Source organism: Pinus tabuliformis, chromosome J (assembly GCF_031772625.1).
Source record: "Pinus tabuliformis cultivar Carrire ecotype Pingquan chromosome J, CPIR1, whole genome shotgun sequence".
NCBI lineage: Eukaryota > Viridiplantae > Streptophyta > Pinopsida > Pinales > Pinaceae > Pinus > Pinus tabuliformis.
In genome coordinates this window covers 932462361-932474789 of record NC_142295.1, presented here as the reverse complement: position 1 = coordinate 932474789, position 12429 = coordinate 932462361, and the positions used below count along the sequence as shown (strand labels likewise).

At 36.3% G+C, this 12429-nt stretch overlaps 2 protein-coding genes across 3 annotated transcripts; one reads left to right on the top strand and one right to left on the bottom strand.

The window, feature by feature from the left end:
- Positions 1 to 2430: 2430 nt before the first annotated feature.
- LOC149229831 (respiratory burst oxidase homolog protein A-like) lies at positions 2431 to 4078 on the top strand. The gene is made up of 7 exons (XM_089375921.1): positions 2431 to 2573; positions 2659 to 2862; positions 3040 to 3199; positions 3286 to 3423; positions 3510 to 3638; positions 3738 to 3816; positions 3929 to 4078. The coding sequence occupies exons 3-7, from the start codon at positions 3176 to 3178 to the stop codon at positions 3973 to 3975; spliced, it is 417 nt and encodes a 138-aa protein (XP_089232047.1). The 5' UTR covers positions 2431 to 2573; positions 2659 to 2862; positions 3040 to 3175; the 3' UTR covers positions 3976 to 4078.
- Positions 4079 to 10686: 6608 nt separating this feature from the next.
- LOC149229830 (respiratory burst oxidase homolog protein C-like) lies at positions 10687 to 12110 on the bottom strand. Of its 2 annotated transcripts, XR_016247325.1 has the most exons (6): positions 12007 to 12110; positions 11670 to 11829; positions 11446 to 11583; positions 11231 to 11359; positions 11053 to 11131; positions 10687 to 10940 (listed from the first exon to the last, which is right to left on the bottom strand). XR_016247325.1 is itself a non-coding variant. In XM_089375920.1 (5 exons), exons 2-4 carry the CDS (start codon positions 11691 to 11693, stop codon positions 11279 to 11281), a joined length of 243 nt encoding a protein of 80 aa, XP_089232046.1. In that variant the 5' UTR covers positions 11694 to 11829; positions 12007 to 12110; the 3' UTR covers positions 10687 to 11131; positions 11231 to 11278. The 2 variants fall into 2 exon arrangements, 1 of the variants encoding a protein (XP_089232046.1); XM_089375920.1 differs by having other exon boundaries at positions 10687 to 11131.
- Between the last annotated feature and the right edge of the window lie 319 nt (positions 12111 to 12429).

The following is a 12429-nucleotide window of genomic DNA, read 5'->3' as shown; positions in this document are numbered from 1 at the left end:
TTAGGATGTGGCAAGAAAGAGAATTTGGAAGATTAGAAGAACAAGTTGTTGTTTCAACATTGCCCTCCTCATGGAAACTCTAGTGAAAAAGTGTTAACCTTTTGGGGAGGATGGTAGTTATAAATTAGAAGTTGGATCAAATGAGAAATCAAGAGTTCATGAAAACCAAGAAAAGGAGTTGGAAAAAAAGCCAGATAAAAAGCAACCAAGTTCTAGTTTCATCACTTCTTCATGATCTATATTTAAAGTGGAAACCAGAGTGGAAATCAAACCCTACCAATATGAGATTAAGCTTTGTTAATTTGAATTATTGGTTGCAATAATTAGAAGTTTATTTTAATATCCATAACATAGAAGTAGAGAAAAAGATTCCATTTTCATGATTGAAACTAGACGACATTCTCTAATGTGATGGGAAAGGCACATGGAGACACTTAGGTTGGAGGGTGATACACTAGTAACTCAGCGAGATGCAATTAAAACCCTAATCAAGTCCCAATTCTACCATGTTGGGTATGTTGAGTACAAGTGGATCTGTCAGCATCACTTTGAGTAGAGACAGGGATAGTGTGTGTAAGGGTAGACCACTTCTGTAAAATGGTAATTATGTGGGGGGTACATCCCAACAACCTAGACACACTCCTCAAGTATTTTTGGTTCTACACATTCATTCATGAAAGAATTGATCCTCTTTAAACCCAGGACAATTGATAAGGCCTATGTGCAAGCAAAGTAACTGGAGAATACAGGCAATAAGAAAGCACAACCAAGTGGTTCCACATAGAAAGACCACCAAGATTCTCCCAAGAAGTAGAAAGAGAAGTGTAAATGAAAGAACAAGAAGACAACAACCACTCTAAATCAAAGCAAGGATCTAAACAACCACCGCAACCATTGTAACATTAATGGTCAAACCAAAGGTAGGTGTTGGAAGCTAAATCTAAATATGAATCAAAAGAACTATAATAAGATTGACAAGAAGAAGAACCTACTAGCCGTGGATTCAAGAAACCTAGTAGAGAGAAACTCAAATGTGTATGAAAAGATTGGCTGCACTACAATACAAAAGGAAGTGAACCTAAGTAGGCTTCATCACAAGAGAACGATATGAATAAACTCTTCCATATTAATATTCATGTTAATAGTACAAGATAGATGCTCTATTCAATTTTGGTTCACATGCCAACCTCATAGTAGAAGATCTAGCCAAATATATTGGACTAGAAGTTCATGATCATTCTAACCCATATCCATTAAGATGGGTAAATAAGGATGAATAGCTCAAGGTCACTAAACAATGTAAGATTAAATTTGCTATAAGTTAAAACTATATTAAAGAAGTGGAGGAATATGTAATACAACTTAATGTGTGTGGTGTAGTTTTTGGAATTACTTACATGTATATAACAGATGCAATCTTCAAGAGGAGAGTAAATTAGTACCACCCAATCAAGGATGGGAAGTATTCCATCATCAATGCACACAAATGTAAATCCAAAATCTCTCTAATAAGTGATAGTGAAGCTAATAACATGATTAGTTCTAGTAGGAACTTTGTATTACTTAGGTTGGAAACAGCTAGATGGTGAATCAGTAAAGGTAAGGCGTCTCTTAAAGGATGTACCAAAGAGAAATGTTACTTGGAGGAATTTTTTCATGCATGCAAAGGTTTTTCATGAGCCAAAAGGGTTACCACCAAAGAGTCCCCACAATCTTTCCCTGAATGAGGTGAGGTAATGTTTCTTGTACCTTCTCTGAGGAGTACCATTTTACTTTTCCTAGAAGTTGTCATTTTAAGCCAATATTCCAAAGGTCATGTTACCCCGATCTTGTACTTATGGACCTCTTTTACAAAATGGTATCCTCTTTAAACTCTTCCTAAGAATCTAGCATTAGATCTCTATAAAAGGTAGTAATTGCTCCTCTTCTTGATCCAACATGGAAGGCTCATAGAATTTCAGATTTTCCACATTCAATATTGAGTAAATGCACATGTATGAGGGTAGATTGAGTCCATAGGCATCATCTCCCACTATTTCCAATATCTCAAGGGGACCATATCATAGAGCCTTGACTTTCTTACTAGGACCGTATGGCATATCGTTGTTCAACTGTAACCATAATCCATCTCCCATGCTGAGTAACCTCTCTATTCTATGTTGGTCATGCCTAACCTTGTATCTTTCCTATGACTTTTGCAACATCTCCTATACCTGTAGATGGATTTGCTTGATCTTCTCAAAGGAGTAGTCTACCTAGGTGGTAGAATGGCCTGTTTTCTGTCACCGGCTGGAAAATCGTCCGGCTCTGGCCACCGGCAATCCCTCCCCTAGCTCTACCACCCTCCCCTAGCTCCGCCACCCTCCCCTGGCGATCCTGACATTCCCTGACAGAAGATCCGATCGGGGCTGGCAACCCTGACATCCCCTGACAGATCGGGTCCGAGCTGGAGAGTTATTGCCATTGGAAATTCGAAATGAGGAATTGTGATCCCGCGGGCTGCTCACTCACCTTCCTCCTCGACTCGGCGCCTCCCGCTCTGCAATTCCTAAACTCTGCAGCTCGCCACCCAGGTACAATTCGGACGAACCTCCGACTCCGTTAATTGAAATTCCCTTCAATGCGAAATCGAAATTCCCTGATATGTAAAATCATCAGGTTCTGGTTGCTGGTTGCTGTTATTTTCATTGTAAAACCCTTGAGGACACCGAGTATCCTCAACAATTAAATTGACAGATAGATTTTGGGAGCTGACGTGCAGACAAGTGGACTTGACACTGGAACAATCGCCATGGTTTACATGACAATAAACCCCCTGTTTTGAAGAGCCCGCGTTTTGTTGCTGTTATTTTCATTGTACAGGTATGTGAGCCTCCAATGGGTGGGAAAAGTGGCCTGTTGAGAGCAGATTATATGCAAGGAAAAACCAACCCAAGGCAAATGGATCATCAAGCATTATCTATTTTTGTCCAGCAATATGTCAGATAGACATTCAACTTGGTTTTCATAGCTGAACAAATATCATTGCTTGTGTAACAGATTTTCGAGGTTGCTAATCGATGGGCCTTATGGAGCACCAGCACAAGACTACAAAAAGTATGATGTATTGCTTCTTGTTGGTCTAGGAATCGGAGCCACTCCATTTATCAGCATTCTCAAAGACATTGTCAACCATATGAAAGTATTTGAGGAAGAAGGCGTAAGTTTCTTTAAAAGTTTTCATTTTCATTTTGATCCCCGAGCTTAAATCTTTGATTTTCTCCTCTAAATGGTTAGCATTTGCAGAGCATTGCAAATGTAGGGAAGCGTAAGAAAAAAACTTCCAATACAGTTCGTGCATTTTTCTACTGGGTTACTAAAGAGGAAGGATCATTTGATTGGTTCAAGGGAGTCATGAATGAAGTGGCAGAAATTGATCAAAAGGTACACACCTTCAAGTCTTTACTTCTGTTATACACGCCCTTGCGATTCAATGATGTTGATTGAAGCAAGGAATGAATCACTGTCAGGGCATAATTGAGTTGCACAACTATTGCACAAGTGTTTATGAAGAGGGTGATGCTCGATCAGCATTGATCACTATGTTGCAGGCACTAAATCATGCCAAACATGGTGTAGATATTGTATCGGGCACCAGGGTAAGTCAATCACATTACAACATTCAAGATTTACATGTTCATGTGAATGAAGAATTTTTGTCAATGCTTATGGGAATTTGATTCAATTAATCTACACAGGTTTGCACACACTTTCCCAAGCCTAATTGGAGAAACGTCTTCAAGAGTATTGCTCTCAAGCACAAAGACTCCAGAGTGGGTATGATTTTCTCCAACCTAACCTTGTGTCAATGATCTGATGGTTGTTCTGTGACAGATTGTCAACTAATCCTTTGAAACCTCACTTCTTTCTCTACTTGATATGCACTCAGGGGTTTTCTACTGTGGTCCTGCTGCTCTTATTGACGATTTGAGGTAGCTTTCATTGGATTTCACACGCAAAACTTCCACCAGATTTGACTTTCACAAGGAAAACTTCTGATGCCCAAGCGGTTCAATTGTTTGTGTGCTATTAACTTATTTGTGCATTCATGTTATTAACACCCCAAGATGTTATTAACACCCCAAGAGGCAGGGAATCGAAGAGTCTATCCCTTACTTGCCCAGAAGTTATAGCCACTGTCTGAAGAGAAAAAATGGGTCTCTTTTGACAGTTGTTTTCTTTGTATATTAGAACATGAATTTCAGAGTCATACAACAAAGAACATAGAGGATGAATCAATTTTTTCTTCCTTCATTTGCAATAAAATATCTTTTGATTGATGTTCAAAGTATTCCTTGATTTGTGTTTAAACTATGGTACATCTAAATTTTTGCAGATTGGATTCAAATCCTTTTACTAACCTCTCTTGTTGTTTCTCAGAACTTTCCAAACTCTTGAGATCCTTTTGTACTTTGTGTTGTGATCGTTATTTTTGTGATGCCTTCTTAATTGCAAGTTTATTAGGATTTTGTTTCACGTTAATAGAGTATGACTTTCTCCAATGTATGTAGCCTCTCTTTTCCATTCTCCAATGAAGATTAGCACACTTCATTATCCAGTTGGGATTACTGAACTCTGGTATTTAGTTGCTTATGTAGTAATATGACCCCGTTACTATGTGTCCACAGCTTGTTTGAGATCAAAGAAAACGTTGAATATCATCTTACTTTCAATCTTAGTAGGTAATTCTCTGTTTATGTACTATGATAATTAATCAACTTTATGTCACTACATACATGTGCATTGTGGAAAAGATTATAATTTTCTTATTAAAGGACTTGACATACTAATGAAGGCATTATAAACCATAAGCTGCATTGTAAGCCATAAGCTGCATAGTTCTTGTAACTTCCAAGAGTTCTTATTATAGAACAATTTGGAAGTTACATGAGTTTCATATGTAATGTCTGTTGTAACTTTTATCTGAGTATTGTTTGTTTCTAAGAGTTTCAGAAGACTGCACCAATCATATTTGATTATTGATTTTCAAGTTCTAAGAAGACCTTTCTTTTCGAAGTAGTAAATTTTGGACATTACAGACATTTGATGATCCATTAAACCTAATTCTAATTTATACACGATAAAACAAATCTATAATTGACTTCTGCAGATAAAGCTCAACCTTAGATCTCTATCGAGTCATCACATTAAAGAAAGAATTCAAAATTGCAGATTGTTAAATTTTTATGAATCACTTTGCTTAAGTTTCAAATGGTGGAACAGTCCAAGATTGGATTAAATCCCAATACCTAATATACTTCAAAGACAGTAAAATTGCTAATAGCTTAACATTGATTTCATGCTCACAGATTTGTGCCGAACCATATATTATAAATTTATGATCCAGTTGGGATTGTCAAATAATGTTGCAATGTTGTTGAGGCCTATAGAAGTCAACTACAACTCGAAGGTCACAATAGTAAGTTATATTGCAATTTCACTAAATATTTTGGAGTTTGAGCAAATCTAATCTTGGATGAGTTTAGAGGTTAAGTACATGACAATTGAATTGAATTCGAATTCTTGATGAGGATAAATTTGACAAATTTCATTGAAACTATGAGCATTCACGGTTGGTTGTTGCTTCACATGGTATGGCTCTCAAGCCAATTGAATTCTTGATGAGGAGAAATTTGACAAATTTCATTGAAACTATGAGCATTCACGGTTGGTTGTTGCTTCACATGGTATGGCTCTCAACCCAATATAAGGAGTCACTTGTATAATTAAATAGTAAGTCGTTTAGCAGTAGAAATCAAAAGATATGTACAAATCATTGAACCATATTATTTTTAGAAAAATTGTTGATAATGGGTATAAACTCTAACTAGTAAGGACACTATCTCTTCCAATTTTGTTGAATTTCAGTTAGAAACAATAATAGATATTTGCTTTCTAGAGAAGCAATTGACGCTTAGTTTGGAGCTTCCCATAAAAACATTAGGTTCACAAGTGAAACATATACTTTAAAGTTGTAGGTTTGAAAATCTTCTCCTCTAATACTCATTTGTTATGAACCAAATTATCAAAAATAACGTAATGAACATTAACTATTTTGGAGTTTGAGCAAACTCCAAATCTAATCCTATACATAACAATTGAATTGTTGAAAAGAAGTTTGACAAAATTCGACAAAATTAGTTGAACTATGAGCATGCATGGTTGGTTGTTACTTCACATGATATGGCTCTCAAGCCAATAGAAGGATTCACTTGTATAAGTAAATAGTAAGTCACCTTAGCACTAAGCACTAATAATCAAAAGATATGTACAAATCATTGCACCATGCTATTTTTAACAAGTTTTTGAATTGAATATAACCCCAACTTGTAAGCTTGAATTGAATATAACCCCAACTTGTAAGCACATTAGCTTTTCTAATTTTGTTGAAATTTTAGTTTAGAAACAATAACAAATCTTTGCTTTTCAGAGAAGCAAGTGACACTTAGTTTGGAGCTTCTCATAAAAACATATAACTTCATGAGTGAAACATATATTTTAAAGTTGTAGGTTTGAGGATTCTCTCTTGTAATACTCATTGTTATGAATGGAATTTACCAAAAATAACATAATAAACGTTAATTATGCTAAAAGATGAGGCACATGGCTCTCATGATATCAATAATGATAAGTTAGAAAATGACTCATAAAGTTATTAGGAGAATAACTCCTCATAACCATAAAGATAACAACATCAAATGATCATATGCCAGTGTGTATATAAATGATTATACTAATCTCTTATATACACTAACTCTCACTAATTACTCATGTGAGCCTAGTGTCATGACCATTAGAGTTTGACTAGTTTAGTTTAGATAGCTTTCTCACAACATCAAGGCATGTACAACTTAAGCAAAGAAGTCATCAAAAAAAGCAATTTCAATGTTTTCTTACAGTAGTAATGGAGAAGTCTAAATGAGCACATAGTTAGACAAATATATATGTTCTTGTTTGGTAGAGGGTGCATGCATGCCTTCAATTAATTTTAGTTTATGACAAGTTAAGATTCAATGGTACCAATTTAAATGGAGTTAGTATATTTTGATAGTGTTTCTTTTGTTAGTCTTTAGTTTAGGTTTTAGTTTAGTTCCCTTGTAGTATGCATGCATATCTAAATTTAGACATAGTGCATGAGAGAGGGGAGTTTTCTAGATTTAGTTAGGGTGTTTCCTAAAGAATGATAACACATGCTTACATTTTGTCAATCTTCTCTAGATAGGCACTCAATAATAATAGAAAGTTTCTTATGCATGTTATGCTACTCAAATTTACAGATAGGGTTTTCTATCCTACCTAAGCACAATTTGGAGATGGAATGAATTAATTGTACCCTACTCTTAGTCTACGAAAGAGTTAGAGGATCTTCCATTAAGCTTGTTGGTGACCTTATGTGTTTTTTTTCTTCCAGTATAAAAAACAACATCTTTCATTAATAATGTGAAAGAGGTTACATTAGCTATAGTTTGTGTGCTAACATTGCACCAATAATTAAGAACAAAAACCAGCGGGAGCAGAGGCTGCAAAAAGACAAAAATCAAGACTGAATCCTCCCATAAAGAGGCAAGAAAAGAGAACAAAATGTCGTGATCATGTGCAAAAAATCAGACAAGCGATAACAAATAAGTGCCCTGCCACAAGAACAGAGTACACAGTGAAGACACCAATGATGTCAGAACATAAGGGTCCAATAGAGAAGAACCAAAAGGAAGAAAAATAAACAGAGCCCCCGCTAGAACAAAAATGCCCCTGAGGTGATGATTGAACCATTGACCAGGTAGCCAAAACAAATCTTCCCAGGCAGAATAAATGCACCACACATAGAGAGTTGGTAAGTCAATGCATTCTTCTCCCTAAAGATGTGGCAGAAATAAATGGAGCTGAAGTAAGCCTTCAAAGATGAAATTTGCTCCAACCAGCGGATTAAGGAAGGCACAGTAAGAGAGTGATGGCCCATGGCCCAATCAATCACTATCTTCGAATCTCCGACAATAAGGATCTCATCAACAACTAGCCAAGATGCACAATGCATAACACCCCATAAAGCCAAAATCTTTGCTCTCATATTGGTGCCATAACCACCAGACCAATAGAAATGGAAAGCATGGGAAGAGTTGAGAATGATATTGGCACCACACCCACACACACCACTTGCAGAGGCACTGTCAAAAAATCCAATGGGATATGTGTCAAGGTGCTTAATAATTTATGATTTAAGTTATAGGATTATAATTTATTATTTTCTAGACTTAATAAAATAGTGACACATATTTGAGAGTTTTATTTTCCATGTATTTTATGGTAGTGTTTCAACTCACATCTATTTGTAGATTAGTGTATTTGAAGGATGTTTTTTTGATAGGGTTTTAGTATTAAAGTTACTCAAGGTTAGTTTTTCTTTGAGTGCATAATTGGAATACCATGGTTTGAGTAATTTTAGTATGACATCTAAACACATTTATTGAAAATTTCTAGGATTCAATGTATGGGTATGACTGCAATCTATAAGAGGGAGGAGTTAGAGGCTTTTAGGAGTGGAATTCCATAGTTTTAGTGAAAAATCATATCCATGCTTGATAAGCGTTGAAGAATGAGATGCCTAAGATCTTCCAATAATTGGAAGGTTGTGTGAGATCTCAATTGTTGATTTGTTTATGTGTTTTTGAAGAGTTGTGGTCATGACCAATTATAGTCTCTTAAGTTGTCATTTTTTGGAGGGTGCTTCCATTTGTCTTTCATGGAAGTGCATGTTACAGAGTGATGAATCTCTTGGAAGAGATTAAGTTGTAGTACCTTGTGGAAAAGGATGTGGTTCTTCCCCTAGATCCCTATTAGGATTTTACTGAGCACATTGGGAAATTGGTCAAAGCAAAGGAAATCATTCTAGATTCGATGAAGGATGATCTAACTACTCATATCATAAAGAGGAAGATGACAAAGGATATGTATAATGCCATGCTCTCCTTGTACCAAAGTAAGAACATGTCCAAGATAATGTTGTTGAAGAACAAACTAACTAGTAGCAACATGAGAAACATTGATAAAATAACTAGGAATATCACAAAGTTGAGATATCATCTTGTCACAATTGGTGGCAAGATGGTAGAAAATGAGTTAATTTAGATTTGTTTGAATGGAGTTGGTCCATCTTGGCATGCTTTTTACAATGTCTATGTGCTTATGAGAATATACCTTCATTTGAATGTCCATGTGATGCCTTTGTCAAGGAGGAGATGAGATTGAAGATAGGTTTAGGAAACTATGAGGATGTACTAGACCTATCCATCATTGAGAAGGTGAGGAAGGAGGGAAATAAAGCAAGATTTGGGAAGGGTTAGAGGAAAATGTAATATTTAGGGTATTCTAACTAGAAGAAGGATTTGAGTCATATCAATTGCTTCAAGAGCAACAAACATGACCACTTTTCTTGTTAGTGTCCTAAGAAGAAGAAGTGGAAGAGTAAGAAACAACATCACTAGATATTGTCTGTAGGAAGTGCAGAAGTTTCAGGTGTGGATGTGTTCAACGCCAGGCTTGACATTACCTTTGCTAGGATGTCATGCCTTTCCATCGACATATTTTTAAGTGTTGGGTGGTATATAAATGGTGAATCCTTTTGATATATGATGTAAAATATATTGGCCTTATGTAATTTAGAGGAACAAGGAAATATAGGTGGATTTTGGTGATGCTGACAAGTGTTCAGTGAATGGGTTGGGATCTATCTCATTCCACATGCTAGCAGGAGAAGTTTAATGGATCATCAAATGTCTGTAATGTCCAAAATTTACTACTTCGAAAAGAAAGGTCTTCTTAGAACTTGAAAATCAATAATCAAATATGATTGGTGCAGTCTTCTGAAACTCTTAGAAACAAACAATACTCAGATAAAAGTTACAACAGACATTACATATGAAACTCATGTAACTTCCAAATTGTTCTATAATAAGAACTCTTGGAAGTTACAAGAACTATGTAGCTTATGGCTTACAATGCAGCTTATGGTTTATAATGCCTTCATTAGTATGTCAAGTCCTTTAATAAGAAAATTACAATCTTTTCCACAATGCACATGTATGTAGTGACATAAAGTTGATTAATTATCACAGTACATAAACAGAGAATTACCTACTAAGATTGAAAGTAAGATGATATTCAAAGTTTTCTCTGATCTCAAACAAGCTGTGGACACATAGTAACGGGGTCATATTACTACATAAGCAACTAAATACCAGAGTTCAGTAATCCCAACTGGATAATGAAGTGTGCTAATCTTCATTGGAGAATGGAAAAGAGAGGCTACATACATTGGAGAAAGTCATACTCTATTAACGTGAAACAAAATCCTAATAAACTTGCAATTAAGAAGGCATCACAAAAATAACGATCACAACACAAAGTACAAAGGATCTTAAGAGTTTGGAAAGTTCTGAGAAACAACAAGAGAGGTCAGTAAAAGGATTTGAATCCAGTCTGCAAAAATTTAGATGTACCATAGTTTAAAGGCAAATCAAGGAATACTCTGAACATCAATCAAAAGATATTTTATTGCAAATGAAGGAAGAAAAAATTGATTCATCCTCTATGTTCTTTGTTGTATGGCTCTAAAATTCATGTTATAATCTACAAAGAAAACAACTGTCAAAAGAGACCCATTTTTTCTCTTCAGACAATGGCTATAACTTCTGGGCAAGTAAGGGATAGACTCTTCGATTCCCTGCCTCTTGGGGTGTTAATAACATGAATGCACAAATAAGTTAATAACACACAAACAATTGAACCGCTTGGGCATCAGAAGTTTTCCTTGTGAAAGTCAAATCTGGTGGAAGTTTTGCGTGTGAAATCCAATGAAAGCTGCCTCAAATCGTCAATAAGAGCAGCAGGACCACAGTAGAAAACCCCTGAGTGCATATCAAGTAGAGAAAGAAGTGAGGTTTCAAAGGATTAGTTGACAATCTGTCACAGAACAGCCATCAGATCATTGACACAAGGTTAGGTTGGAGAAAATCATACCCACTCTGGAGTCTTTGTGCTTGAGAGCAATACTCTTGAAGACGTTTCTCAAATTAGGCTTGGCAAAGTGTGTGCAAACCTGTGTAGATTAATTGAATCAAATTCCCATAAGCATTGACAAAAAATTTTCATTCACATGAACATGTAAATCTTGAATGTTGTAATGTGATTGACTTACCCTGGTGCCCAATACAATATCTACACCATGTTTGGCATGATTTAGTGCCTACAACATAGCGATCAATGCTGATCGAGCATCACCCTCTTCATAAACACTTGTGCAATAGTTGTGCAACTCAATTATGCCCTGACAGTGATTCATTCCTTGCTTCAATCAACATCATTGAATCACAAGGGCGTGTATAACAGAAGTAAAGACTTGAAGGTGTGTACCTTTTGATCAATTTCTGCCACTTCATTCATGACTCCCTTGAACCAATCAAATGATCCTTCCTCTTTAGTAACCCAGTAGAAAAATGCACGAACTGTATTGAAAGTTTTTTTCTTACGCTTCCCTACATTTGCAATGCTCTGCAAATGCTAACCATTTAGAGGAGAAAATCAAAGATTTAAGCTCGGGGATCAAAACGAAAATGAAAACTTTTAAAGAAACTTACGCCTTCTTCCGCAGATACTTTCATATGGTTGACAATGTCTTTGAGAATGCTGATAAATGGAGTGGCTCCAATTCCTAGACCAACAAGAAGCAAGACATCATACTTTTTGTAGTCTTGTGCTGGTGCTCCATAAGGCCCATCGATTAGCAACCTCGAAAATCTGTTACACAAGCAATGATATTTGTTCAGCTATGAAAACCAAGTTGAATGTCTATCTGACATATTGCTGGACAAAAATAGATAATGCTTGATGATCCATTTGCCTTGGGTTGGTTTTTCCTTGCATATAATCTGCTCTCAACAGGCCACTTTTCCCACCCATTGGAGGCTCACATACCTGTACAATGAAAATAACAGCAACAAAACGCGGGCTCTTCAAAACAGGGGGTTTATTGTCATGTAAACCATGGCGATTGTTGCAGTGTCAAGTCCACTTGTTTGCACATCAGCTCCCAAAATCTATCTGTCAATTTAATTGTTGAGGATACTCGGTGTCCTCAAGGGTTTTACAATGAAAATAACAGCAACTAGCAACCAAAACCTGATGATTTTACATATCAGGGAATTTCGATTTCGCATTGAAGGGAATTTCAATTAACGGAGTCAGAGGTTCGTCCGAATTGTACCTGGGTGGCGAGCTGCAGAGTTTAGGAATTGCAGAGCGGAGGAATTGCAGAGCGGGAGGCGCCGAGTCGAGGAGGAAGGTGAGTGAGCAGCCCGCGGGATCGCAATTCCTCATTTCGAATTTCCAATGGCAATA

Excerpts from the sequence above, each read along its gene's own strand:
- LOC149229831 (XM_089375921.1), top strand. The coding sequence starts at position 3,176 with ATGAAAGTATTTGAGGAAGAAGGC. Across the intron at positions 3,200-3,285 it reads AAGTATTTGAGGAAGAAGGC|AGCATTGCAAATGTAGGGAA; the intron begins GTAAGTTTCTTT and ends TAGCATTTGCAG. Across the intron at positions 3,424-3,509 it reads TGGCAGAAATTGATCAAAAG|GGCATAATTGAGTTGCACAA; the intron begins GTACACACCTTC and ends AATCACTGTCAG.
- LOC149229830 (XM_089375920.1), bottom strand. The coding sequence starts at position 11,693 with ATGAAAGTATCTGCGGAAGAAGGC. Across the intron at positions 11,584-11,669 it reads AAGTATCTGCGGAAGAAGGC|AGCATTGCAAATGTAGGGAA; the intron begins GTAAGTTTCTTT and ends TAGCATTTGCAG. Across the intron at positions 11,360-11,445 it reads TGGCAGAAATTGATCAAAAG|GGCATAATTGAGTTGCACAA; the intron begins GTACACACCTTC and ends AATCACTGTCAG.